This window comes from Lissotriton vulgaris, chromosome 6, assembly GCF_964263255.1.
Source record: "Lissotriton vulgaris chromosome 6, aLisVul1.2, whole genome shotgun sequence".
Taxonomy (NCBI): domain Eukaryota; kingdom Metazoa; phylum Chordata; class Amphibia; order Caudata; family Salamandridae; genus Lissotriton; species Lissotriton vulgaris.
Window position 1 is genome coordinate 540874274 of NC_141694.1, and position 27698 is coordinate 540901971.

General features: G+C 46.4%; 1 protein-coding gene across 1 annotated transcript in view; it reads left to right on the top strand.

The window, feature by feature from the left end:
* The window catches only part of LOC147707531 (dynein axonemal heavy chain 5-like), a 1425553-nt gene that overhangs the window by 371795 nt on the left and 1026060 nt on the right, over nucleotides 1–27698 (top strand). Inside the window, exon 22 of the mRNA XM_086925656.1 lies at nucleotides 27418–27596. Coding sequence (XP_086781782.1) covers nucleotides 27418–27596 — 179 coding nt within the window. The remainder of the gene's footprint in view (nucleotides 1–27417; nucleotides 27597–27698) is intronic.

The window sequence follows — 27698 nt, forward strand, 5'->3', positions numbered from 1 at the left end:
CAGACAGAGGTGCAAACTTTATGTCTGGGTACCTAACTGCTATGTGGAAAGAATGTGAAGTGAACTACAAGTTCACCACGCCCTACCATCCACAGTGCAATGGTCTGGTTGAAAGATTTATCAAGGCATTCAAAGGGCATGATCAAGGGTTTACCTGAAAAGCTTAGGCGAAGATGGGACATCCGTCTGCCCTGCCTTTTGTTTGCTTACAGAGAGGTCCCACAGAAGGGGGTTGACTACAGCCCTTTTGAACTTCTGTTTGGGCATCCTGTAAGAGGACCCCTTTGTCTGGTGAAGGAAGGATGGGAGTTACCTCTCAAAAAGCCTAAACAATACATTGTGGACTATGAACTTGGTCTCCGCTAAAGGATGGCTGAGTACATGAAAAAGGCATCCAAAAACTTTGAGGCTAGCCAGGAACTTCAAAAAGCCGGGCATGACCAAAAGGCTGTGTTGACTGTTTACCAGCCAGGACAGAAAGTGTGGGTGTTGGAGACAGTGGCCCCAGCAGCACCCCAAGACAAATGGTCTGGACCCCACACTGTTGTTGAACAGAAGGGAGAGGTAACCTATCTGGTTGACCTTGGAACTCCCAGGAGCCCCCACAGGGTGCTTCATGTCAACAGGCTGAAACCATATGTTGACAGGGCAGACATGGGCAGGGACAGGAGGAGGAGATTGACCCTCTCCCAGACCCTCTCCCAGACCTGCTTTCTCAGAACCCTGACGATGGTTCAGTTGATGGTGTAGCCTTGGCAGGCAGCCTCCCTGACCAACAGCAACAGGACTGCAGACAAGCTCTCCAATCCTATAGACATATGTTTTCACTGACTCCAAATCAGACAAACTGGTGCACCCATGAGGTGGACACTGGTGACAGTATGCCTGTGAAGGATAACATCTACAGGCAACCTGATCATGCCAGGGACTGTATCAGGATTCCAGTGGGGTGTGTGTTATGTCAGCATTGAGTCTGCTCTACGCCCCTGTCTCAAGCCTCCCGTACTCGCAAGAGGTGTGTATTGGGTCATAGGTTGGTCAGTCTCGCAGGAGGGGTGTGGGGCACAGCGACATAAGCCAGCGACCACAACCCCTGCGCAGCGTGTCCCATCCCCTGACCAGCAAGGCATTGCAAAGTCGTGCACATGAATTACATGGAATGGCAAAAGCGCCGCTAGCACACAGCACATTTCAATAGCATGTGTGCGAACATATAAGGAGGGAGGGAGGGGGCTGGTGGGAAGAGGGAACAACAGTGTGCGATATACATATGGTTGTGGGTCATGGAGATGTACAACTCAGCTCCGTTCCATCACATTATCAGGTCGGCCGTCTGGGGCGTCACCACTGGCATACTCAGGTCTTCAGAGAACACAGTGGATGGTGATGATGATCCACTGGTTCCTGGGTCACTGCGTCCGTGAGTCTCCATGCGGCCATGACTGTTTGCTGTCCCAAGGGTCACCACCGCCTCCAGAGCTTCCTGGCACTCCAGTCTTATCTTCTCCAGGCTGGGTGCAACTGGGCCCGTCCCTGCATCCCGGCGGGCCCCTCTCTGTCTGCGCCTTCGCGATCTCCTCTCCTGCCAGCCACTATCCTCCGGGCCTGAGGGCCTTGGTCCTTTCCACTGCCCTGTCTCCTCTTGCCGGTCCCAAACGTCCGAAGGGGCATCGAAGAAGCGGGTCCCCTCCTTTGAGAACACCCTGAGGCGAGACGGGAACAACAGGGAGTAAGGCAACTCCAGCTCCCGCAGTTGACGCGTCACTGCCATGTACGCGCTCCTCCGTCTCTGAACTGCTGCTGTGTAGTCTGGGAAGAACATCACCCAACCATTTCCCACAGTGAGGTCGCCTAGTTTCCTGGTTTCGCGGAGTACGACATCTCTTTCCCGGTAGTTAAGGAGCTTGAAAAGGACCGGTCAGGGTCGAGCGCCTGGCTTGGGCTTCTGCGCTGGCACTCTGTGCGCCCTCTCAACCACAAACTGTGGCGATAGCACCCCCGGGGCAAGAGGTCACGCAACCAGGTCTCAACGTACTGCTGCAGATTTCTGCCCTCCTCGCCCTCTGGGTGGCCCACCACGCGGACATTGTTGCGCCGAGATCGTCCTTTCGAATCCTCTATGCGGTCTTCCAGTGCATAGACTTTGTCGATCATATCTTGGAGCGCTATGGTGTGGTTTCCACCACAGGTTGGATCTTACGGTGATCAGCATGGAGAAGGGTGACATTGTCAATCCTTAACTCTAAGAATTCCTTTGTTTGCTCCAGGGTGGTGCCAATCCTTTGTAGTGTAGTTCCTATTTTCCCAATAGGCCCTGCGCATTGGAATAACATAAACAGTAGTATGGACGTAGAAGTGCGGATCTTCCAGGTCTCCACTGACTATGCTAAACTTAATTGGGTTTGTTACCAACTAGCTCAGAGGTCACTGGAAACTTTCTTGACTGAATAGGAAGTGATCAGCTTCCCTGGTACAGACAAGAAGGGATTCAGTTTTCCAACAACCGCATAACCATGACAACTTTGCTCCTTAGAATAAGAGTCAATCTCTAGAGTCGTGTGAAACAATAGACAGTTATTTTACTCAGTCAGTTTTGTGCAGATTACTTTCACCAATATGCAGAGAATAGAGAGACGGGCGTTTTCAATAAAAGGTTATTATTTATTGAACAGTCTTTCTTCTCGTACAAGAGAAATGAATTGCCACAATTGCAAGACTAGTTATTATAAAAAGTGCGTACAGTAAAATGAGGATTGCGAAATAATACTGTAAAAGCATTGATATGGTTTCTTAGCCATACAATGGTTTAAAATGAATAAAACATATATACATTCATATATACATTAGGCTAACGTACTCAACTGGTGCTTCTAACTACGCCTACCCCAGTGTACCTGACCTAAGCCTAATACTTGGGAGGGAGTAAGTAAGTAGCAGTTTAAGTTAAGTTGGTTTTGCCAAGGTTTGCTCAAGAATTTTCTCTAAGGGTTTAGTCAACACCATACCTCTGGAATAGAATGTTGGAGGTCTTGTATCTCCTTCCAGGACTCGATATCCCAGTCACTCGCAAGAGTAGGCTGGAAATGCCGGAGCTGGATTTCTCGGCAGGAGAAAAGACAGCGTCTCTCTCAGTGCGTCGAGGAAGAGGAGGAGGGGCAGCGTCCGCGGGCAGCTTGCATCTGCTGGGCTCTGAAGGGGACAGCTGTTCTGCTCCTATGTGCACCACACCATCGCTCGCTGATGTCGTTAAGGCAGCGATAGCATCAGTATCAACGTAGCAGCGATAGCTTCAGCTTCAGCCTTTGCTTAAGGCAACGTTGGTAATATTTATACCTGAAAGGTGCCTTGTTTGACGTAAGTTTTTGGACATAAGACGTCAATAAAGATGTCACTAGGAAGTGATCGTCTCTCAGTGCTAATTAGAGTTCTATTACTAATCAAAACATAGCAAGCGGGGCTTTCCCAGGTTGCTGAGTTTTTATCTTGTTGAAGAACTCGGAGTGTAATCTAGGAATCTTAGATAGTGGCTTCTGCTGTGTCATTTGCTCTAATGAGCTGCAGAGGAAGCTACAGAGGAAGTGATTCTGAAATGTGGCTCTGATCGTGTGAGGCCAGAGACGAGTTTCTGAATATTGCATTTGATCGGTTATGCCAATATAGGGGTACAAAGGGATTATAGCCGTATAGGGGCATAAGGTCACAGTATTGATCGGGGTCCTAGATTAGAACGCGACACCCACTCCACAAATTTATGTCCATCAATTTACTAAAACTATATAGCAAAAGATGCATGTGTAACATTACCCACCCCAAAATACATATATGCATTTGAAATGGCGTATCTGAAATACGTGGTAATTTTGGTACTGTACGTTTTTAAGCATAGAAATCATTCAAAATTATAGCGTATGTAATCAATGAACAATTTTGCGAAAAAATTACACATGAAATATCTCTTAATACAGAAAAGAAGCGCGAGATAATTTCATCACATATAAATGCATTTGTTATAAAATGTGCTAGAGGCTGATGTAAAGTTATTATGTCTCTAGATTAACCTAAAAATAGAAGCTTCTGTTCTCTATGAATAGGTCTACTTTAAGCAAAGAATTTTCGTGCCAGAAAAGGTAAATATTTTTTAAAAAGTGTTCAATTCAAAAAAATTGTTGTTGAACGGGGGAATAGAGTTCCAACGCTTTTCAGCAGTTTTTGTTGATCAAAACTGAAGGCCGAATTCAGAGTTCATGGGAACACTGTGTGTCGGAATGTTTCTCTAAAGTTATTATTTCTGTTCGGGGGAGAACATCATATCAGACAGGCTCTCAAAAAATTGGTCTACAAAATCAGGTGACAGTTCGACCAAGTTCGATAGTGCTGTAACTTGGCAGGTGTGAGAATGATTGCTATCATCAAAGTCTGGATCAGCAATGCTCACAGAAGGTCGTACCTGGGTGATGTTGCTTTTATTTTTCGCTCCACTGTCACCACCTAGTCGTAGCACAGGAGTCTCAACGAATGCCGTCATCAGGATTGGTAGCCGCTGGGGACAACACAATGCGTGAGCCGTTATCGGACTTAGCAAAGTATCGATATCCATTGGTACTGCTGATGGAAGTGCAAGACAGATGTCCAACACGCACTCATCTCCGCATAGCATACATCGAAGCACAGGTAAGATGCAGGATTGCCATATCGGTCTGAATGAAAGGAACCAGGTCATGTTTAGATCTCTCAGCCTGGCCAATCCAAGGACTCTAGTTATTCTGTCCCGGTAGCGGATTGCTAGGATCGTTTCTTCCATCCTTGTAGGTGTCATGTCTGAGCTTTGGCTTGCCATATCGGAGCAGGAGGGTCAAAAATAAAATCCCTGCTACAAGTCCCAAAATCAGGGGGATGCCGCCAAAGACTGAATGTACAAAATGAGGAATGATTCCCAGAATTGCTCTGAATGGTGTTAGCAGTCCCGTAAAAATTGTCTTAAATATGCCTGGGATGCCTATGGCACTAGACATGTTAAGGAGTTGGCTAAGCATTTCTGTGAAATGCACGGGGCAATTTGTTGATAAAAGGTCATGTATCTCCGTAGCCGTCCTTGCAACTAGGAGATCATACGTCTCTTTTGATGACGTGATGGGCACTGTTGTCTGCAAAAGCACAGACTTCATTCTGCTTAAAGTATCAATTTGTATAGAAGAGAAATTCAAAAGAGGCTAAATCGGAGTCTCAGTGTCTCCAGGGCCATTTGGAAACAATGCTTGCATACAGCATTTGACCATGGATGTTACGCTTACGAGATAGGCTTTTCCTGGCAAAAGGCCACAACAGCTGTGATCCGTTATTAGAATGTAACTCCCATTTGCGAGTTGCATAAAGAAAGGCTCTATCTGCGTTGCAGGTATGACATGTTGGTGGCATGAAAGGTTGTTAGAATTTCCTTCACAGGCTCCGTGTAAATTAATACCCTGGCACAAAAGTATACCACTTAGTGAATGTTTACAGTTTTCACCACTAAGAAATACATTTTTGTTACTGTCACTATAGCATGTGTGTGTATATGGTAATTTCCATGTTGACTTAATGTATCCTTTACCCAATCGTTCATACTGGCCAGTAGGTATGTATTCAAGGCAATTTTTAAATCCGAAAGTTGTTATCGGAATTGTGATAATCCCGTGTATTATCCATTCAATGACAGGACTTTCTGACATTGTCAAAGGTGATCTCTCAAGTTTTTCGATGCTCAGGATTGTATAGTCTGCTCCTTTCTGTGCCAAGCTGATTTGTTTATCAGTAAGATTAAAGATGGAAAACAATGACGTTGTGTTGATTACACGCCATGGCACATAGCCTGAACGAAGATTTTGCAGCGTCCAGCCTAACTGTACAATAGAACGCAATTGCGACTGGCCATGCTGTAACATTAGCAAGTCTTTGTCTATTATATCAATGGCAGATGATACAATGCTGTCCAGTGAATATATTCTGGAGGACAGAGTCATTAACCCATTGTCCACAACAGAAAGTGATTTTTCCAAATTAATACAATCAATTTCTCGTATTTTTTCAGCTGTTTCAATTTGTGTGACTTTCCAAGCCTCGTTGTATACCGCATAGATACTGGTCGCTATGAAACGCTTTTGACGCTGTTTGCGTGGTCCCAGAATGAAACCGCGCAAATCAGCACCATCTTTAAGTAAAGACAAGCGTTGCTTAATTTCAGCCAGTGTGGATGATTCTAGCCATTCAAGGTACAGCTTCCCTACACTGAATGTTATTACTATCCCTGGATGTTGTCTCTGGGAGTATCTAGGGTCTTGTCTGGTCATTGTTAACCCCTGTGTTTTATTCAGGAATCTATCTTGCCAGTTGTTTGTGTCAGTAGGCCAGATTAACCACTTTTTCCAATCAGGATGTGTTCTGTTTAGATGTAAAATTTTAGATACGTCTATTTCAATACCTGTTATTGCATTATCAGGTATTGGCTTTGGAATAGACGGTTTGTTAAGGTCTTTGATCTTAGCTAGGCCAAGACAGGTTGTTTGTTGAATTGTTTCATTTGAAAACATTATTTGCTCTGGGATCATGCAGGCTCGAAATAGTGCTTCTAGGCCTTGTACCTGCCAATCTTTTGTACCCCAGATTGTTTTTGTTTCAATGTTATTTTTCCAATAATCAAAACCAAATGTCATAATTTTTTCATAAAATGCTTCTGAATATATCAATTTAGTATTTGTCAGCATTGTTTTCAACCCTGTTTTATCTAACAGTTTATAATAAAACGTTTCTGCATCACTGGTGTTAAACCCTGAGAAGTACTTGAATTTCTCATAGAATGTTTTAGAACTGCTTTTAGGTGGTGTACCACAATGTTCCCATTAGTTATACTTTAAAACATTTCTAGGTTGTGCAGATTTATGCAAGTAATGGTCACCATTGTGTGTGTAGCAGAACATCTGTTCATAACTAGACGAACCTTGTAAATAATCATGTTCTGTGAATCTAGCTGACATTACTAAATCAGACATCATATTATTAATACTTTCAAAGTCCCAATCATCAGAGAATGTACTAGGTTTTACAAAGTCACTTAAGGAAACCTTGAATTGATGAGGATACTTCAGGATTTCCATCGGACCATATATTTCATAGTCAGTTTTCTCCCATACTACTCCGCCGGGTATTGGAATGGCTGTGACATTTACTGTTGACAGTTCTCTTTTCTTCACGTGGGATGATCTGTGTGGTTTGAGGACTAAGTTGATGTTCTGACTTGCTGTGTCCATTGTATTGTAATAAACTTTCCTAAAATTAAAACTAAAATTAGGCTTAGTAGGAGTATAAATACCCCTGAAATAATCCAATGCTCAATCAATGGTGCATCCAGATATACTCCTTTGATTTGTTGAAAGAGTTCCGTTGCTTTTTCTTTAAAAGTCTTTTTTGTTTCTGGCGTTACTTCAGGGTTGCTTTGATCCTCAGAAAAGTTATCGAAGTTGATGAAGTAGCCAGAGGCAGTTCTGTCAATTGTTGGGATTGTTCTTTCAATTTGTCTTTTGGTAGCACATTCTGATGCCACATCATTGTAGACTGGTGTTTCTTGACGAACTGTTTCAATCTGCGTCTCAAGAGGCACGAGTTCCATGGCATTATTGCATAGTCCCTCTCTGTGCACTGCAGGCTGATAAAATGTGATTAGTCTTTCAGTTTGAACCTCTTGGATTGTTGCAAGTTTGGGTATTCTGTTGTTTCTCGGGAGTCCACTGGGCCTACTGTTGATTATAGGCCACATGCTTGTGGTTTTACCAGGTCGATTTATACAACTCTGTTCTCCTTTTTACCAGCAAGGGGCGGTAGTACTACTGATCTTGTTCCGTTGATTGCTAAGACAGGTACTGCTTTTCTGTAAGAAGGCCCAAATTCCTTCTTCACCGCTATTTTTTCTCTGACTAGATCCCCAATCTTTGGAATCCAGACAGGCCTTGCTGGGGCTGGTGGTGCCTCGTCAGTGGTAGCTGGCTGTTGCTTTAACTTTATGTTGCTTAAGGAGTTTCTTGTTTCATTCAAGTCCTGTAAAACAGCCAAACGATCTTTGATGTCAAAGTCTATTTTCTTATCTTGTACCACTGATACCTGACTATCTAAGTCCTGAATTCGCATTCTAGTTCCGAACAATAGTTCGTATGGGCTGAAACCTTTTAGAGAATTTCTTGGCAAGTTGTTTAGACTTAACTGGACACTTAATAAACGTTTGACCCACCCAGCACCCAGCACCTGAACCTAATACCTTCGCTGTTATAGATTGCTTTATGTCCCGGTTTTTTCTTTCTACCACACTGTTCCCTTCGGGGTGTGACGGACAAGAATACCGCAATCCAACGCCCATGCTGGCCATGGCCTCCTTATAAGCTCGAGAGCTGAAAGCAGGACCCTGGTCAGAATGGAACATGGCAATTGCGTATGTGCCGATAAAGACTCGCAGATCTTTTATAACCGTTCTGGCGTCAGCCGAGCGATGGGGCCACATTTATTAAGTGTGTTTAGCCTAAATGTTTAATAGGACGCTGGATGGCATGTAGACAGCATTATGCCTACCATGGCATTAATGCGCTTGACTCATTGCTGCGATCTCTGTCGCAGTCCGGGCAGTTCTTTACATATTTGTAGTGGTGTAGGCTCATTCCTAGCCACCAGTACACTGATTGTAATTCTTTCAGAGATTCCCTCATCTGTATGTGTCTTGGACCTTCACCCATGTGTGCGTCTGCTATTAATAATTTTCTCCTGTTCATGTTTGGAATCACTCTATCCCCCACTCCAGGGATTCGAGCAAAAGGAACGGAGTTTGCATCAATTACGTATGCATAATTGAGTGGATAGTTCACGGGCAGTGCTGCACAGTCGCCTTTTACGGACGTTTTTACTGCCAGCATGGTTTCCCCGTCAATGTATTTTTCTGAACGCTTTCTTGTGGCTACGGAAGCCGGTTTAGTTGCTTCCGCTGTGGCTGTATTAGCCAATGAATTCCCTGCAACGTGAACGCCATCACGTTGATGACTCATAGTGTGTATCACGTGAGTCTTTTGTAGTTCTTTCTGTAAAAGAGCTACCTGTTTCCAAAGCATTTTATGCTTTATTGTGGCGCCTGTGTCATCTTTGTAATCGTTTTCAATCCAGCTCTGCAACTTATTATTGTAAGAGTTGACGCAAAAATGCAAATTGCACACGATTAGTGTCGGGAATTCACGTTCTGCATTTTCAAGCGCCATCTTTAAACATCTGATTTCAGCTCTCTGAGCCGAACAGTATCTAACTGATTCAGTTTTTGTTATTTTCGGTCTGAATTTACCACACAGCCAGCGACCTTTAGACCCCTTATTTTCCTAGTCTTATCACCCTCTATATGCAATGTTATTTCGTATATCTTATGGGGCTCGCTAACTCTGGTGTCGGCTGTTTCAACCAGAATGTATTCATTCGTGTCCACTGTCTCCAGATGACTCATCATGATCTTGCGAGCTATACTGATTTCTGCTGCACTGTCTAGCATTGTCTGTGCCCACTCCCCGTTTTTCAACTGTGTCCTCAGTATTCTCGGCATGTTCGATTACTCTAATACTGGCTACCTTCTTTTTTGGAAATTGTAACTTTTTACTTTGAGCAGGTTCCTTGTCTTTGGACTTGGTGTGCTCTCCTGGGTCTGACCGTCCTCTTCTTTCCGATTTCTGCGAAAAAGATCGAGAGGGACGTGTATCAATACTTTGATATCTATCAGGTTTCTTCAAATTATCCCTATTTCTAAGGTTATATCTTTTCTCAGAGGGCTCCCTCTGGGGAGACTGGTGTTCTCGAGTCGGAGTTCTTTCCCTCCGTCGAGGAGACCTTCCTCTGGACTGGAAAACTTTTTCCTTGGGAGTGGATTGTTTATTTCCATCCCAGCTCTTTTTAGGAGTGTTTGAATTATTTTTAATAAATAATTTTTCAGGATTTTCAAGCAGTTGGGGCTTTACTGGTTTCCCACCCAAGCTGTCTCTACCTAGTTCTTCATAACATTTTTCTATAATTCCGGCAAGCTCAATTGGTTGATCTGTTATATCGGTTTCTTTCAACTTCTGGCGGATCGCCACAGATGCTGCTTCTCCTTTTATATTGGCTAGTAATATAGCCGAGACCTGCTTGAAGTCTTTCAGTAATTTCATACCAAGAGTTAAAGCAGGTTCTGGACCGTATTCATTCTGAATCTGTTTTAGCACTTCTGGTATTACCGCCATTGACGGAACACCATGTGTTTTTGTGTAAATGGAAGCAAAGACTGTACCCCAAGTGTCACAGTCCTCCACGTGTGTTGCGACCCCCATTGGAAGGCAGATGGTCAAAATTCTGTGTTTCTCAATAGGGGTAGTATTCGGAAATACTGCCTCTATTTGAGTAATTTTCTGCACTAACCAGAAAGGAATTTGTTCCCGTTTTATGGGTGTTTTACCAAGACATGATTGTATGTTCTGTGGTGTAATTTTATTTGTGTTCCCCTTGATGAGGGGTCAGCTGTGGTGTATTAACAGCTGTTTGGACTGTTGCAGTCCGCATTACATATTGGACTAATTGTCTATGTATTTTGATTAATGTTTTTAGCTGTGCTAAAAGTTCTTCTTTTGACATTTTTGCAATGTCTGGATGTGGTGTGTAGCTGGCTAGAACCGGCCACGTTGCTCCTGGTCTACCTAGTGGACCGAGCCTGGTAATATGATCATTATGTTTTAGGGCGCCTTTTAGCCGAGCGATGGGGCCACATTTTTTAAGTGTGTTTAGCCTAAATGTTTAATAGGACGCTGGATGGCATGTAGACAGCATTATGCCTACCATGGCATTAATGCGCTTGACTCATTGCTGCGATCTCTGTCGCAGTCCGGGCAGTTCTTTACATATTTGTAGTAGTGTAGGCTCATTCCTAGCCACCAGTACACTGATTGTAATTCTTTCAGAGATTCCCTCATCTGTATGTGTCTTGGACCTTCACCCATGTGTGCGTCTGCTATTAATAATTTTCTCCTGTTCATGTTTGGAATCACTCTATCCCCCACTCCAGGGATTCGAGCAAAAGGAACGGAGTTTGCATCAATTACGTATGCATAATTGAGTGGATAGTTCACGGGCAGTGCTGCACAGTCGCCTTTTACGGACGTTTTTACTGCCAGCATGGTTTCCCCGTCAATGTATTTTTCTGAACGCTTTCTTGTGGCTACGGAAGCCGGTTTAGTTGCTTCCGCTGTGGCTGTATTAGCCAATGAATTCCCTGCAACGTGAACGCCATCACGTTGATGACTCATAGTGTGTATCACGTGAGTCTTTTGTAGTTCTTTCTGTAAAAGAGCTACCTGTTTCTAAAGCATTTTATGCTTTATTGTGGCGCCTGTGTCATCTTTGTAATCGTTTTCAATCCAGCTCTGCAACTTATTATTGTAAGAGTTGACGCAAAAATGCAAATTGCACACGATTAGTGTCGGGAATTCACGTTCTGCATTTTCAAGCGCCATCTTTAAACATCTGATTTCAGCTCTCTGAGCCGAACAGTATCTAACTGATTCAGTTTTTGTTATTTTCGGTCTGAATTTACCACACAGCCAGCGACCTTTAACAATCGCGTATGCTGCGTCGTAGGATTTGTTCTCTACGTTGAAATGCTGTACAAATCTATCTGTATAGATTATACAGGCGTACTGTGAGAGAGGCAGAATTACGATTGGCAGAGGATATTCTTCTTCATATTCTAAATCATTCAGTTTTTTTAATTGCGGGGCGAAATAGTATTTCACATCTTCCGCTCCAAGAGAATCTATACACTGTTTCCATTTTGGATCCAGTGACACTGTAGGCAGATTTACTGGGCTGAATAGCGCCTCGAAGGCAGATTCTGCTGTGAAGATATTAATCCTTTTGCCGTGTGCTAGTTCTCGTTCATTCGCTAATGCAGTTCCTACTGCTTTCACAGTATTTTCTGTGAGACTGAATGTTTTTTCTGCTTGTGTGTACAAGTGAGATTTAATTGAAATTGGTACCTTTTCTCCCTCATTAGAGGTCAGGTACGTGAATCCGCATCTTCCTGGGATGACTCGGATTACAAGATCGTGTGTGTTGTCACGTGTATCTAATTTTGTTTTTGCTAACATGTCTGTTTGCAGTGATCTCAAAATTTCTGTGTGTTTTTGAGTCCAGGTGATTGGTTTAAAATCAGGTTTAATTAGTTCGTAGAGAGGTTTAACCCTCTCCGCGTAATTTAGAATGTAAGTTCTACCGAAATTCAGGAAGCCTAGAATCGATTGTAAGTTCTTCAGCGTTTTTGGTGCTTGGAGTACAGCGCAATTCTCTAAGAAGTTGTCCGCTAGGCTTTTTCCTTCACTTGACAATTCGTATCCTAAAAATAAAACTGTCAGATGGGCAATTCGAGACTTTTTAAAGTTGAATTTGTAACCCTCTGCTGCGAACCCAAGTATAATGGTGTTCACTCTTTTCAACTGAGTCACCAAGTCGTCATCTGTGAGATAGATATCATCTACATAAGATAATGCCTCATCATCATACATTTGTAGTAACTCTGTTACTCTGGCTGAGAATAGTCCTGGGCTGTTCTTGAATCCCTGTGGGAGCCTACAGAAATTTTTCTGTGACCCCATTACTGAGAAAGCGATCAAGTATCTGCTTTCTGGAGCAATGTTTTGACAAAAGAAACCATTAGATATGTCTAATGTCGTTTTATATTTTTTCCTAACTATGTTGTTCATTAGTGCAGCACTATGCGAATTTTGTACTGCAAATGTTTTGCAACATGCGTTAAGGTGTCTGTAGTCCAAAACTAGACGATATGAATTGTCTGGTTTGGAGACAGGAAACAAAGGATTGTTCATTTGAGAGGTGCATGTTTCAATCACCCCCTGATATTCAAGTTGATCTAAAATCTCCCTGACTTGTTTTTTAGCTTCTTGCTTAATGGGATACTGCCTTTGTGCAGTCGGTTGACTTTTTAACTGGATTTTGTGAGGAGGAGAGTACTCATCCCATCCTGCATGATTTTTATATAATGCTGGTGCCTGGGCTACTGCCCATTTCCTTGCATATGTATATTTTTTGTGAATCGGAATGTGATTCGAGAAGGCAGGCATAATCATTTCTTCGCCACGATGGCACTCCCTGACAAACTCTGGGGGCCAATCTTTTTCAGCTAACAGAATGTCATAGCCTTTTGAGAGTTTATCCCCAAATAGACCCCTTATTTTCCTAGTCTTATCACCCTCTATATGCAATGTTATTTCGTATATCTTATGGGGCTCGCTAACTCTGGTGTCGGCTGTTTCAACCAGAATGTATTCATTCGTGTCCACTGTCTCCAGATGACTCATCATGATCTTGCGAGCTATACTGATTTCTGCTGCACTGTCTAGCATTGTCTGTGCCCACTCCCCGTTTTTCAACTGTGTCCTCAGTATTCTCGGCATGTTCGATTACTCTAATACTGGCTACCTTCTTTTTTGGAAATTGTAACTTTTTACTTTGAGCAGGTTCCTTGTCTTTGGACTTGGTGTGCTCTCCTGGGTCTGACCGTCCTCTTCTTTCCGATTTCTGCGAAAAAGATCGAGAGGGACGTGTATCAATACTTTGATATCTATCAGGTTTCTTCAAATTATCCCTATTTCTAAGGTTATATCTTTTCTCAGAGGGCTCCCTCTGGGGAGACTGGTGTTCTCGAGTCGGAGTTCTTTCCCTCCGTCGAGGAGACCTTCCTCTGGACTGGAAAACTTTTTCCTTGGGAGTGGATTGTTTATTTCCATCCCAGCTCTTTTTAGGAGTGTTTGAATTATTTTTAATAAATAATTTTTCAGGATTTTCAAGCAGTTGGGGCTTTACTGGTTTCCCACCCAAGCTGTCTCTACCTAGTTCTTCATAACATTTTTCTATAATTCCGGCAAGCTCAATTGGTTGATCTGTTATATCTGTTTCTTTCAACTTCTGGCGGATCGCCACAGATGCTGCTTCTCCTTTTATATTGGCTAGTAATATAGCCGAGACCTGCTTGAAGTCTTTCAGTAATTTCATACCAAGAGTTAAAGCAGGTTCTGGACCGTATTCATTCTGAATCTGTTTTAGCACTTCTGGTATTACCGCCATTGACGGAACACCATGTGTTTTTGTGTAAATGGAAGCAAAGACTGTACCCCAAGTGTCACAGTCCTCCACGTGTGTTGCGACCCCCATTGGAAGGCAGATGGTCAAAATTCTGTGTTTCTCAATAGGGGTAGTATTCGGAAATACTGCCTCTATTTGAGTAATTTTCTGCACTAACCAGAAAGGAATTTGTTCCCGTTTTATGGGTGTTTTACCAAGACATGATTGTATGTTCTGTGGTGTAATTTTATTTGTGTTCCCCTTGATGAGGGGTCAGCTGTGGTGTATTAACAGCTGTTTGGACTGTTGCAGTCCGCATTACATATTGGACTAATTGTCTATGTATTTTGATTAATGTTTTTAGCTGTGCTAAAAGTTCTTCTTTTGACATTTTTGCAATGTCTGGATGTGGTGTGTAGCTGGCTAGAACCGGCCACGTTGCTCCTGGTCTACCTAGTGGACCGAGCCTGGTAATATGATCATTATGTTTTAGGGCGCCTTTAAACCAGAGCAGGTGCTCTTGGAATTTTAATGGGATTTCAATCTTCTCGAAAGGATCCGGTGGATCCCCTTTTTTGTAATAGTGGAACTCATGTGTTGCTGTGTGTGCCGCTGGAAATGTTATCCATGAATAGAATACCTCTGTCTGCCGATATTCGTGTGCCTCTATCACGAAGACGACTGTGCCACCTTGTGTGGTCAGTCCATTTTCTATAAGTTTTAACGTTATAGATTTTCTTAAATGTGCCGGGATGATTATTGCACCCGGTTCAGTAGTCCCGTCGGGACCCTGCTGAGTCGCATCTACTGCGGCATCAGTTCCGTTGTTTTCTACTGACATTTTATAAATGCAGGTTTTGCAGAGCAGGTCTCCAAGGAGACAAAGATTAGGTGCACAATATTTTGGAACACTGTATCCTTCAACGTTGAATAAACCAGAGCTTTACATAGGAATCTCTTCCTACTACGGTCGGGCGGATTTTAGCCTTTCACCCACTCCTGACGTCTATTGGAGTATTTACGGGAGAAAGGGGTCTGTGTGAAAAATGCACGACTGAGTTACTCTAACGTCTTGCGTTAGTTTATCGCCTTACCAAACGTTGGGCGCCATGTAGTGTAGTTCCTATTTTCCCAATAGGCCCTGCGCATTGGAATACCATAAACAGTAGTATGGACGTAGAAGTGCGGATCTTCCAGGTCTCCACTGACTATGCTAAACTTAATTGGGTTTGTTACCAACTAGCTCAGAGGTCACTGGAAACTTTCTTGACTGAATAGGAAGTGATCAGCTTCCTTGGTACAGACAAGAAGAGATTCAGTTTTCCAACAACCGCATAAACATGACAACTTTGCTCCTTAGAATAAGAGTCAATCTCTAGAGTCGTGTGAAACAATAGACAGTTATTTTACTCAGTCAGTTTTGTGCAGATTACTTTCACCAATATGCAGAGAATAGAGAGACGGGCGTTTTCAATAAAAGGTTATTATTTATTGAACGGTCTTTCTTCTTGTACAAGAGAAATGAATTGCCACAATTGCAAGACTAGGTATTATAAAAAGTGCGTACAGTAAAATGAGGATTGCGAAATAATACTGTAAAAGCATTGATATGGTTTCTTAGCCATACAATGGTTTAAAATGAATAAAACGTATATCCATTCACATATACATTAGGCTAACGTACTCAACTGGTGCTTCTAACTACGCCTACCCCAGTGTACCTGACCTAAGCCTAATACTTGGGAGGGAGTAAGTAAGTAGCAGTTTAAGTTAAGTTGGTTTTGCCAAGGTTTGCTTCAAGAATTCTCTCTAAGGGTTTAGTCAACACCATACCTCTGGAATAGAATGTTGGAGGTCTTGTATCTCCTTCCAGGACTCGATATCCCAGTCACTCGCAAGAGTAGGCTGGAAATGCCGGAGCTGGATTTCTCGGCAGGAGAAAAGACAGCGTCTCTCTCAGCGCGTCGAGGAAGAGGAGGAGGGGCAGCGTCCGCGGGCAGCTTGCATCTGCTGAGCTCTGAAGGGGACAGCTGTTCTGCTCCTATGTGCACCACACCATCGCTCGCTGATGTCGTTAAGGCAGCGATAACATCAGTATCAGCGTAGCAGCGATAGCTTCAGCTTCAGCCTTTGCTTAAGGCAACGTTGGTAATATTTATACCTGAAAGGTGCCTTGTTTGACGTAAGTTTTTGGACATAAGACGTCAATAAAGATGTCACTAGGAAGTGATCGTCTCTCAGTGCTAATTAGAGTTCTATTACTAATCAAAACATAGCAAGCGGGGCTTTCCCAGGTTGCTGAGTTTTTATCTTGTTGAAGAACTCGGAGTGTAATCTAGGAATCTTAGATAGTGGCTTCTGCTGTGTCATTTGCTCTCATGAGCTGCAGAAGAAGCTACAGAGGAAGTGATTCTGAAATGTGGCTCTGATCGTGTGAGGCCAGAGACGAGTTTCTGAATATTGCATTTGATCGGTTATGCCAATATAGGGGTACAAAGGGATTATAGCCGTATAGGGGCATAAGGTCACAGTATTGATCGGGGTCCTAGATTAGAACGTGACACCTTTCCACCGCTGCCAGCACGTTGTCCATTTTGGCCGCAAGAGTCGCCGCCTTGGGCTCTATGCTTCCAATCTAGCGCCCCAGCGAATGTCCCAAACTATCAGCTCTCGGCTGCCCATTTTGTGCTTTGTCCCGCAGCCTGCCCGTTACTAGTTGCTGCGCCGTTGGCATCCGCAGGCGGTTGATGATTAGGGCGAGCTTGGCCAGCTACAAGCCGCCGGAGACTAGGCCCCTCCCTGTCCGCCGCACCGAGAAGGAGGTATGTCGTGGCTGTCCCGCGGCAGCGCTGACGGCAAAGGGGAGCCCCCTCCGGGTTGTTCGCAGTCTCTGTCAGGGACCCAACCACCCCGTATTACCCACCGGCTCTGGTGTTTGTTAAGCCTGCAGTGCACCTTCCCTGTAAAGCACAAGAGTATGCCTGAGTTTTCTATGCCAGACTCGGCTCCACCAGGCACCTTCAACCAGTAACCGTTGAAGCTCCACTGCGGGACAGGCGTAGCACACCTATGACGCTCCTGGCCACTCAACGCCCCCCCTACGCTCAGTGCACCTCCAACTCCTGGGGCACACCACCTCTGCCTCAGTCCCATACAAAATGGCGCCGCTCCCAAGACGGCACCCAAATCCCGGGGCGGCAGGTTGTAACTTCGCAGACCCTGCAAAAGGGCTTTCTCCCGGCGCCTTCAGAGGTTTCCAGGCACAATAGTTTCACAGGCCCCACGCCGGAGGTTCCCCGCTCACTCTTAGACAGGCAAATGGGGCCCCCCCTGCGCCTTGCTCCACACTCGCACGACCTGTGGGCCTTCACTATGTAGGGATCTCATGCCGGGTCTCACACTACGGTGCCGCTGCACTGTCTGCCAATCAAGTCAGCCCCACAGGTCTCAGGGCAGCGCCAGCCTCAGGGACCCACCTTGTTTAACAGTCCCTCCTAGGCCTCAACTCCACAACTATCCTGTTCAGGGCTCGAGCCCTACCTGGGCGTGTTGGCTCTGTGGGCACTGATCGCAGGGACAGCTGATGTCTCCGGGGCCCCCCCCTGGCTCTCTTCCGCTGCCTGCACTTCACTTGACACCCAAGTCATTCCATCTCACCAGCAGGCAGGGGCAGGAACAGCAGTCGGCCGCGTTAGTTTTCACGGTCCGCAGGTCAGACCGCCTCCCTTAATATCTCTATACCGTCACAGCTTCCCTTCCGCCCCAGGCCTCACTCCTCACCTTCAAAGGCAGTCAGTCACTATGGCCGGTGAGATGGGATCCCTAGGTCTTATCGGGCCTCCGTGCTCAGGCGGTGCAGGGCACGGTCCTCAGCCCCCTTTTGCGAGTTCTGGGGACGACCGCCCCCCGCGAGCACCGGGCTCACTGCACCGGTTCAGTACCTGCTACGCCGGTCTCCACTGTTCCGCCGCCTTCCAGCCTCCGGGTCCTCCAGTGCTGTCTTTAAGCTGCACGGCAGGGCCTCTTCGCTGGTGCTCCGCTTCCCACGCGCGTCTGTCTCCCACCCCGGGCCGCGCTTCTCCTCGCGGGTGGCCGGTGGTTACAGGGTCCGCCAGTCCACACTTGCACCGCACCCAATAAATCTTTCCGGGGCGTCATGGACCTCCAAGGCAGCCCAGGGGCAGATCGCAGCGTCTGTAGCGATGCCCTAGCGCTGCCGCAGGCCCGCTGCCAGCTGTTGGGTCCTGGAGCACTTTTCATGCCTTTCGCCACTGGCGCCGCTCCGCTCCAGCCAGACCGCTGCTCCCTCTTCTGCGCCCTCCAGGCGATAACCACCGGGCTCCACAGATTCCCCGCTGCATTCCCAAACAGCTCAGGCCGGCTGCAATCACAGGAGACACCTCGATAAGGTAAATGCCAGGATAATTAGGGGTCGTATCAGAACGCGTTCGTCATGATAGCTGGCTGGTCACGCGCCCCCCACCCTTCCTCCTCTTTTAGCTGAATTATTTTTGTTACCTTATGACCCTGAGCACTTTACCCCTCCTGACAAGCGCTTGTCCAAACCAAGACCTCATAGCAATGATTAAGCCTTTTATTACACATACATCACTCCTAGGGTAGGCCCTAGGTAGCCCATAGGGCAGTATGCTGTGTAGGTAAAAGGTAGGACACAAACTATTAAGTTGTGCATGTCCTGGTAGTTAAAGAAACCTACATTTGTTTTTCACTTCTATGAGGCCTACTTTTCTCGTAAGTTAACAATGGGAATTCTTTAATATACTTTTAAGCTGTAATTCTTGATTAGAAAGGAGCAACTGTGTCATGTTTTATATGTATGAAAAGCTAATGATAAATCCTCTTTACTAGTAAAGTTGGATTTAACATTACTATTTTAGAAATGCCCCAAACTGGATCACTCTCCACTAAGATAGAAACGTTTAGAAAGTGGGCATTTTTCTGCTCTGTGTCCCTACAACCTGTCTTTCATACACATCATGCGGTGGGTGATAGCTTCACATTGTGCCTTCACTCTAAATAGTCACAAACACAGGTAGGTTAGGTGTGTCTGAGTACTCATCTGCATTCTGATTGGTCCGTCCTGGGCAGGAAGGAAGAGAGGAGCTGCCTCTTGTACCTGAGTATTCAGTGTCCTGTCTCCACACAAAGGGCTGAGTACTCCCTACTGATAGTCTGAAGCCAAGGCTGTTAAGAAAGTACTTCTGTGCACTTCAAATACCCTTCTTGGACATCACCCCACTTCAAAGACTCATCTGGGTATAAGTACTGGGTCTCTGACCCCTCCATGTCAGACATTACTGGACCTGTGCTGGTGAGGAAGGACTGCTGTGCTGCTATGAGCACTGCCACTCTGCTGGATTGCTGCTTTAAAAGAACTGCTTTTCTGCTCTGCTGCCCTCTGCCCTGATGAGGAAAATCTCTCTTGAACCCAGAGTGACTCCAAGGGCTTGCCCCCTGTTCTGAAGTCTCAGGGACATCAAAGACTTCCTGCAACCCTGCAACAGACCCTGGGCTCTATGGGCCCGATTCACAGAACTAACTTAAGACAAAATCCTAAACTTACTACTTTTGGTATTCACAGAAGTTAGGATTTTGTCTTAAGACAAACTTAAGACAAACTTAAGACAAAATCCTAACTTCTGTGAATACCAAAAGTAGTAAGTTTAGGATTTTGTCTTAAGTTAGTTCTGTGAATCGGGCCCTATGATCCCAACCTGCCAAGTGATGCCAACCTGGGACCTGGGCCCTTGGAAGTGAGTTTTCTGTGCTGACCCAGGAGAATCGAAGCATTTCCTCCTCTGCTCCTTGCAATTGGTCTTTGATATCGGCGCATCCTCTATCCAAGGCACATCCTCAGTGGGCCAAGGGTGGTCCCTGTATCCGACCTGCACTCCATTGCTGTTGGCCTGAACTTTGGCTTTCTCCTGGTCAAGCGCGACCAGATGTCCCCGGTTGGCACTTTATTACTCCAAGCACTAAGGGGCTGATTATGATGGCGAGCGGTTGTATCCTAAATCGGGACCGCCTGACAGACTGTCGACGGTCCCTACATATGCCTTATGATGCGACTGCCACCATGGCGGTCGCAATACCTATTTTTTTATTGCGGCCTGTGCTGCTGCCTGCAGCACACACCATAATATAAAAAGGGATCACTTGACGTATCCCTGCACTACGTGGCAGGCACCTTGCGGTACCTGCCACATGGTGCAGAGACATTTAGGGGGGCACCATAGGTGTTTCCGTCTGCCATCACACCGTCTGCCATCCTAATGTGGCGGTCAAGGTGGTTGCTAAGGCGGTAAGACCGCCACCGACAGCCTGTCAGTGGTGGTCTCTCCGCCATCGTAATCAGCCCCTATATTTTAATTTACTCTTTAAAACGAATAAATCTGGTTCTACTTATTGAATTTCTGTCATTCTGGTCTTATTTTACTCATAAAATTGTCTAATTTTCTAACCCTGTGTGGAGTCTTTCTTTGGCGTATTCATTGTGTTACTGTGTGTGTGTTGCTGTGGGCTTCCTATGCAGAGTTGTGTAAAGTCTGCCTTCAGAGGTGAACACCAAAAAAAAAAAATTTCAAAACCTTTATTGACAAATTGCCATTACCAAAACACAATTTTGCATCGAATCGTTCATATTAGGTCATGTGCGGAGTACATCGAAAAAAGGAAAAAACAATCAGAAATTGGCATTATCTTGTACAACACTGCAATAGCACCATTGATCAATACATAGCTGCAGGATGTAGTGACAGTACTGTAGGGGAAGGAGCAGGCCCGGCAGGGGAGAGATGGGGACAGGGAAGGAAGCAGGTACTGACCAACACCGGCGGCCGCCGATGACAGAGTGCCGTCGGGGAGCACAGGAGAGGCATTCTGGCTCCGATGTGGTCAGATATGAAGGTATGTCACTAGAGGGCCTCATATGTCGGGTTGGCGAGATCTTGCAGGCATAAGATCCCAGAATTCAGATAGTAGGGTCTGGCATCTAGAAGCATCTTCAAGCCATTGGGCGAACTTAGGTGCCGGTCTACGACCCCAACACATGGACACCCTACGCCACGCAAGGACAAGCAGCATTGCCTCTCTCTGACGCACTGCTACACGCAGGGGAGACTGCTCTCTCTCTGGGACCCTGGGTTCGTCCTGCTGCCCATCCCCAACGCCGTTCCCTTCTACATGGGGGGGAGGGGCCCTGGACTCTATCCAGGCCCACAGGGCCTTTTGGAAATCTTCCTTGGTGCCTAGTCCAGTGGTAGGAATTTTAAAATCTTTACAGAATTGTTTCAGCTCCCTATGGGCGTAACTTTCTAGTTGGTCTTCCTGAAAGGCTGGGTTCACGTTAAACCCAGTAAGACTCATGGTTGTCAGGGATGAGACTCTCCTCCAACCTGTTCTGGAATTAGTCAGGCAAAAAGACTTAACCTAAGAGCTACGCTAGGGCCTGCCCTCGCTAGGTAGTATGTCAGTAACTTACTGTACAGTAACCATAAATGCTAGTTCGGATACTTCTGTTGCTTCCAGTGTTAGATTTGGAGGTCTCTGGTAGATACCTCTAGCCAAGCGTTTTAGTCTGGTCCTCAGATGAGAGGGTTCCGCATTTATGTTTATGCACAGTAAGGTCTCACCACACCACAAAAGTGACACCACACCAGTTATTTATAACAACAGGCGGTTCTTTATATAACAATTGTCATCCGGTCAGAAAGGGGAAGGGGTACACACTACAATAAGGCCGGGGGTAGAGGCAACCCCATGCGCGTTGCCGTGAGGGACAGTTCGATCAGGGTTCTAATCACAGTGGCAGTTCAGGTACTCACAGTCAAAACGGGAGGTGGGCTTGAGTCCATCGATACGAGGCGTACAGCAGTCCGGTTCAGTTCTGGGGAACCGTGAAGAGTGGCTGTGGGGTTGCGGAGAAAGGTACGAGGCGTACCTGGCGTTAGGCTTGCTTTCCTTGAGCCATGTGGAAAAGCTGCTGCGATGCAGGTACGGGACGTACCAGCGCCCGGCTCGCTCTCCTCGAGCTGCATTGAAAAGCTGCTGTGATGCAGGTACAGGACGTACCAGCGTCCAGCTCGTTCTCCTCGAGCCACGTTGAAAGTCTGCTGTGGGTACGTGACGTATCAGCGCCGGCTCGCTCTCCTCGAGCCGCGTTGAAAGGCTGCTGTGGTGCGGGTACGGGACGTGCCAGCGTCCGGCTCGCTCTCCTCGAGCCGCGTTGAAAGGCTGCTGCAGGTACGTGACGTACCAGCGTCCTGCTCGCTCTCCTCGAGCCACGTTGAAGGGCTGCTGCGGGTACGAGACATACCAGGCATCCGGCTCCAGCCACGACAACGTCAGCTGGGCTTAATCCGGGGAAAGTGAAGCGTCCTTGGGTGTGAGTTGAGCCGCGACAAAGTCAGCAGGGCTCGATCCGGGGAAAGCGAAGCGTACTTGCGGATGGGTCGAGCCGTGACAACATCAGCAGGGCTTGAGGTGGCAAGTGAAGCGTCCTTGGGTGAGTTGAGCCGTGACAAAGTCAGTAGGGCTTGATCCCGGGAAAGCGAAGCGTACTTAAGGATGGGTCATACCGCGACAACGTCAGCAGGGCTATCCGGTTGCCGGGGATGAAACGTACTTCACGTACGTGTCGGACGAGCCACGATAAAGTCAGCAGGGCTCTCTGGTTTCACGAAAAAGTTCCCCCTAGCAGAAAGGGGCCTCTAATTATAGTCCTAGAGGGCTTTGAAGTCCTGTGATCTGGCAGGGGGTTCTCTGGTGCCCCGGTCCTGACGTTGGGGGCTTCCTGCCAGATCGCACCTTGTTCCTTTGAAGGCTCCCCGCAGGGTTTCCAGACGACCAGCGGGGAGTGGGGCCGTCCTCGTGGGAGGCAGGAGGTGCGATCGAAACTACTCCAACCTTCTCACTTGGGAGAGGCCCACTACCCCCAGGTGGGGGAGACAACCTGGCCTGGTGTGTTCGGCCTCCACGTTTCCCATGGCCCGAAGTACGGTGTTGTGGCTAAGGAGACAAGGGTCTTAGGAAAAGGGTGGTTTCTAAACTGGGATTTTCTACTGTTCTTACCTACAAATATGCTTCATGAATCTTGGGGATCGGGGGTGCTATTCTGGGGTTCCTAATATCTCCCCAGGGTCTGGGGGGATCTGTGAAGTCAGAGGTTAGTTTATCATTAGGGTGGCCTAGCACGGGCTACTGTTGGGAACATGAAGGCGCCCAGCCTGAAAAATGGGTCATACATGTGGGAGGCCCAGGGGAGAGAATGTAAGGAGACCCACGCCAAGGATGCTAGGTCTAACAGAGTATATAAAGTCAAGAGAGGGCATCGAAGGTGAAGGTTAGGGGAACGTGAGATGTAACTCCCCACAGATAGCCTGCAGCTGATAAAAAAGCAATGTATCCATGGGACCAGAGGCGGCAGGGAGAGAATCGAACGTGTTTCCGGGGTAGAGATCCGCCTGCGTGTGGTGTTGCCGGAGTCTGGCAGCGAGAGGCTCCATCTCAATGGCGAAGAGCATAGTAGAGAGTGGGCACCCCTGTCGGGTGCCACGTTCAATTGGAATGGACTCGGAGATTTGTCCATTGATCCGAAGGCGGGCGGAAGGGTGGGTATAGAGGAGTAACATTTTCCAAACAAAGATGTTGCTGAAGCCGAGGCGCGGTAGAAGAAAGAATAAAAGGGCCACTCCAGGGTGTCGAATGCCTAGGTGACATCGAGAAGAGCAGCTACTGCAGGGAGGCTAGGATTAATCTGATGAAGGACAGAGAATATAGTCCGGAGGTCGTGGGATGTGGCGTGGCCAGGAATGAAACCGGACTGGTCTGGGAGGGCGATGAGTTGCATGAGAAGGAGAAGACGAGAGGCTAATAACTTTGCGAAAATGTTATTGTCCATATTAATTAAAGAGAGGGGGCGATAGGAATCGTGACTATCAGAAGGTTTGTCAGGATTAAGTGAAAGTGTTATCATTGCCTCACAGAGTGATGGCGGGAGGAGACCATTTTCGAAGGAGTCGTTGTACATGGCTGCCAAATGCGGCACCAGAAGTGGAGCAAAGGCCTTATAGACCGAGGCAGGGAGGCCTTCTAATCCAGGGGCCTTGTCACCAGGCAAGCTATTAATAGCAGCAAGTATTTCTTCTTTAGAGGAGGACTCGTCTAGAAATTTACGATGATAGTTTTCAAGCCAAACAAGTGCGTCAAAATATTGGTGGAAGTCCTCACGTGAAGGGGTGGAGCCTGCAGTGTAGAGGTGCGTGTAATAATCTGTAAAGTGTGTCTTAATTTCCTCAGGGGAGGTGGTTCTAGTTGGGCCGCCGTCCCGAAGTGCCATGACATGCGATGCAGCACGGGGGGGCGAAGGAGGTTGGCCAGGTTCTTGCCAGGCCGATCACCCTCCCCAAAACGGCGAGCCCTGGCCTCTCTGCCAAGGAAGGAGAGTTACCTATCGGCCTCCTCAGCAAATTCCGAATGTTTTTCGCGCAGGCGAGCTAGAGACTCAGAGCTGGGGTGGGTTGCGCCGCGGAAAGTGAGGAAGGCGAAGACTAAGCTGGACTGGCGCGTGGTCAGAAAGAGTGCGCGCCATATTGTTAACGGAGGTTAGCAAGGTGAGGATGTCAGGGGAGGTGATCGAAAGATCAATACAGGACCAGCAGCCATGGGCACCGGTGACGCAAGTTCCCTTACGGGCCTCGGGCCAGATGTGACGCCACGCATCATACAGAGAGTTGTCGGCAAGTATGGAATGAAGGAGAGCCGTGGAGCGTGGGTGGGGTGAGTAGGGCCCTGAACGGTCCAGGACTGCAGAAAGTGTTACGTTAAAATCCACCCCCCCAGAGAAGTGCTGCAGGACACAAAGACGAGATAAGGTGTCATATATGCGTGAAGAAATCAGGGTCGATCATGTTAGGGCCATACACAGCCACAATCATCAAAGGTTGGGACAGTAAGGAGCAATGCAAGATAACGTACCGTCCATCAGGGTCAGTGAGTACCTGAGTTGTGTGCCGCAGAAGCCTCCTTCGTATCAAAATGGACACTCCCCGGGAAAAGTTGGAATAGAAAGAGGAGTGCGATTCTCCCCAGTAATGGGACTGGAGTCTAGCAGAAGTCGCTGGTAACAGGTGGGTTTCTTGTAAAAGGCAAATGTCCACTTTGTGCTGCAGTAGGTGGGAGTGAATAAGCTGAGCCTTGTGGTGGTCATTAAGACTGCGGATATTCCAGGTCCAACATATAGTGTCAGTCATGCTGCGTTAGTATAAGGAAGAATGGGGCACAAGGCAACGAATACAGTCCGTAGCCATAAGCTGGTTTTCATGATGGGGCAACGAAACCTGGAGAGAGAGGGGGCGGAGCAGCCGCATGGGGTATGTAATGGAGCCAGCAAGTGCTGGAAAATATGGATGATAGAGCAAGGGAGGTGAAGCATGAGTAGGCGAGAGAGGGAAGGCAGGCGGTGCCAGACCAGAGAGCACCAGCATAAAGAAGGGCGAAGTTCGTTGTACAGAAGTTGTGCAGTGAACATGCGTAGTGGTGATGCGATCCATACTGAAGGAGTTCAGGAAATAGGAACGTACAAACAGTAACACCTCTGAAAAGGACAAGGCAACATAGAAGTCCCCCCAACCCAACCCAAACAAACCCATCATATGAAATGAAGTGTGGAAACATGATTTGTGCAGAGTGAAAATAGAAAAATTGCAATTGACCACAAAAGCGTCTCAAAAGGAGGACACATAAACCCATTAAAACCCACCCACCCACCACCCACACCAACCCCCAAACAGGTCGAGCAACCACCCACCCCTGCCAGAAAATGCAGAGTGGCCAACCCGATACTATCAGCAGACTAAGGAAAACATCGCAATCTATCAAAAGAAAAGCATGTGAGCCCGGTCCACTGGCGGCAAGGAGCAAGCAATCAGGCAAACAAGGGGAAGCAATATGAAGATGCCCAACATAGTGCTATACAGCCATGTAGATGAAGGCAGTAAGCCAAGAGCAGTTAAAGAATACTTTTCAGTCATTTTCGCTTAGGTTAACTGCAGCTGGGTCCTGTGAATTAGCTGGGGTGGTATGATGGGTATGATCCAGCTGCTTGGCGAAGGCAAGGGCCCCCTTTGGATCCGGGAAGACCAGAGTTTTCGATCCTTGTCTGACCCGCAGCTTGGCCGGATAGACCAAGGAATAGGAGACTTCATGTTTTTGTAGAATACGCTATGCGAGCAGGAATTCGTGGCAGCTAGCCTGCACAGCCAGGATGTAGTCAGGGTAGAAAGACAGAGTGTTACCCTGGGGCTGGATCTCGCCCCTTTCCTTGGCAACCCGAAGGACTGCGTCATGGTTCCGGAAATTTATTATTTTTGCAATAATCGGGCAACCAGGCAGCCCAGTGGACTCCTAACTTTAGGACTCCTAAATGCCTTCTGCGAATACCGAAAGTCCTAAAGTTAGGATTTTTCTCAGTTTTGGACTAGTAAAGTTAGGAGTCCTGACTTTAGGACTCCTAAATGCCTTCTGTGAATACCAACAGCCTTAAAGTTAGGATTTCTCTCAGTTTAGGAGTAGTAAAGTTAAGACTTCTAACTTTAGGACTCCTCAATGCCTTCTGTGAATTACGAAAGTGTTAAAGTTAGGATTTTTCTCAGTTTAGGAGTAGTATAGTTAGGACTCCTAACATTAGGACTTCTAAATGCCTTCTGTGGATACCGAAAGTCTTAAAGTTAGGATTTCTCTCAGTTTAGGAGTAGTAAAGTTAGGACTCATAACTTTAGGACTCCTAAATGACTTCTGTGAATACCGAAATTAGTAAGTGCCTTCTGTGAATGCCAAAATGAGTAAGTGCCTTCTGTGAATACCAAAATGGTAGGGAGTTTAGGATTTTGTCTTAAGTTAGTTCTGTGAATCGGGCCCCCTGTGTTTGGGTGTTGCTCGTAAGTGGTGATTTATTTTGAGATATTAAGTTACTAGGGGTATATGTTAACAACTTCAAATTTTCTGATTTATTTTGTATGTTAAATGTTTTTCCCCCAGTACTGTAAATGATCATGCAGATTATTCTCTTTCAGTATTTTCGTTACCATATTTGTTTCAAGTTGCCACCATGTTCTAAATGACGCCTAGAGTGCTTTATAATAATGGTATAGTTTTGTTTACATAAAACCTTCTTTATTTCAGATACGTCACTAAGGTTGTCTTTAATTTGAAAAAATGTTCATGTACATTAAATACTGTTTTCAGAGCTGAGGCCTGCTGCCAACAACCAAGTCTTCCATTTGAGCTGTTACGATTTTCTTTGGAAGGATGACATGAATGGACAGTGCAAAGAGTTTCTGGTGGCAAATCCAGAGCTCCCTGCTATCCACAAAGAGGTGGAGCGCTTGTTACACATCAAACAGCAAATAGAAGAGTTCACAGAGGTAAGAAGTGTCACTTTGGACTGGGGTCCTAAATGCATGTAACTGCTGCTGTAAACACATTGTTTTCACCCAAAGTGTATTGACCACAACATGTTTCATGGT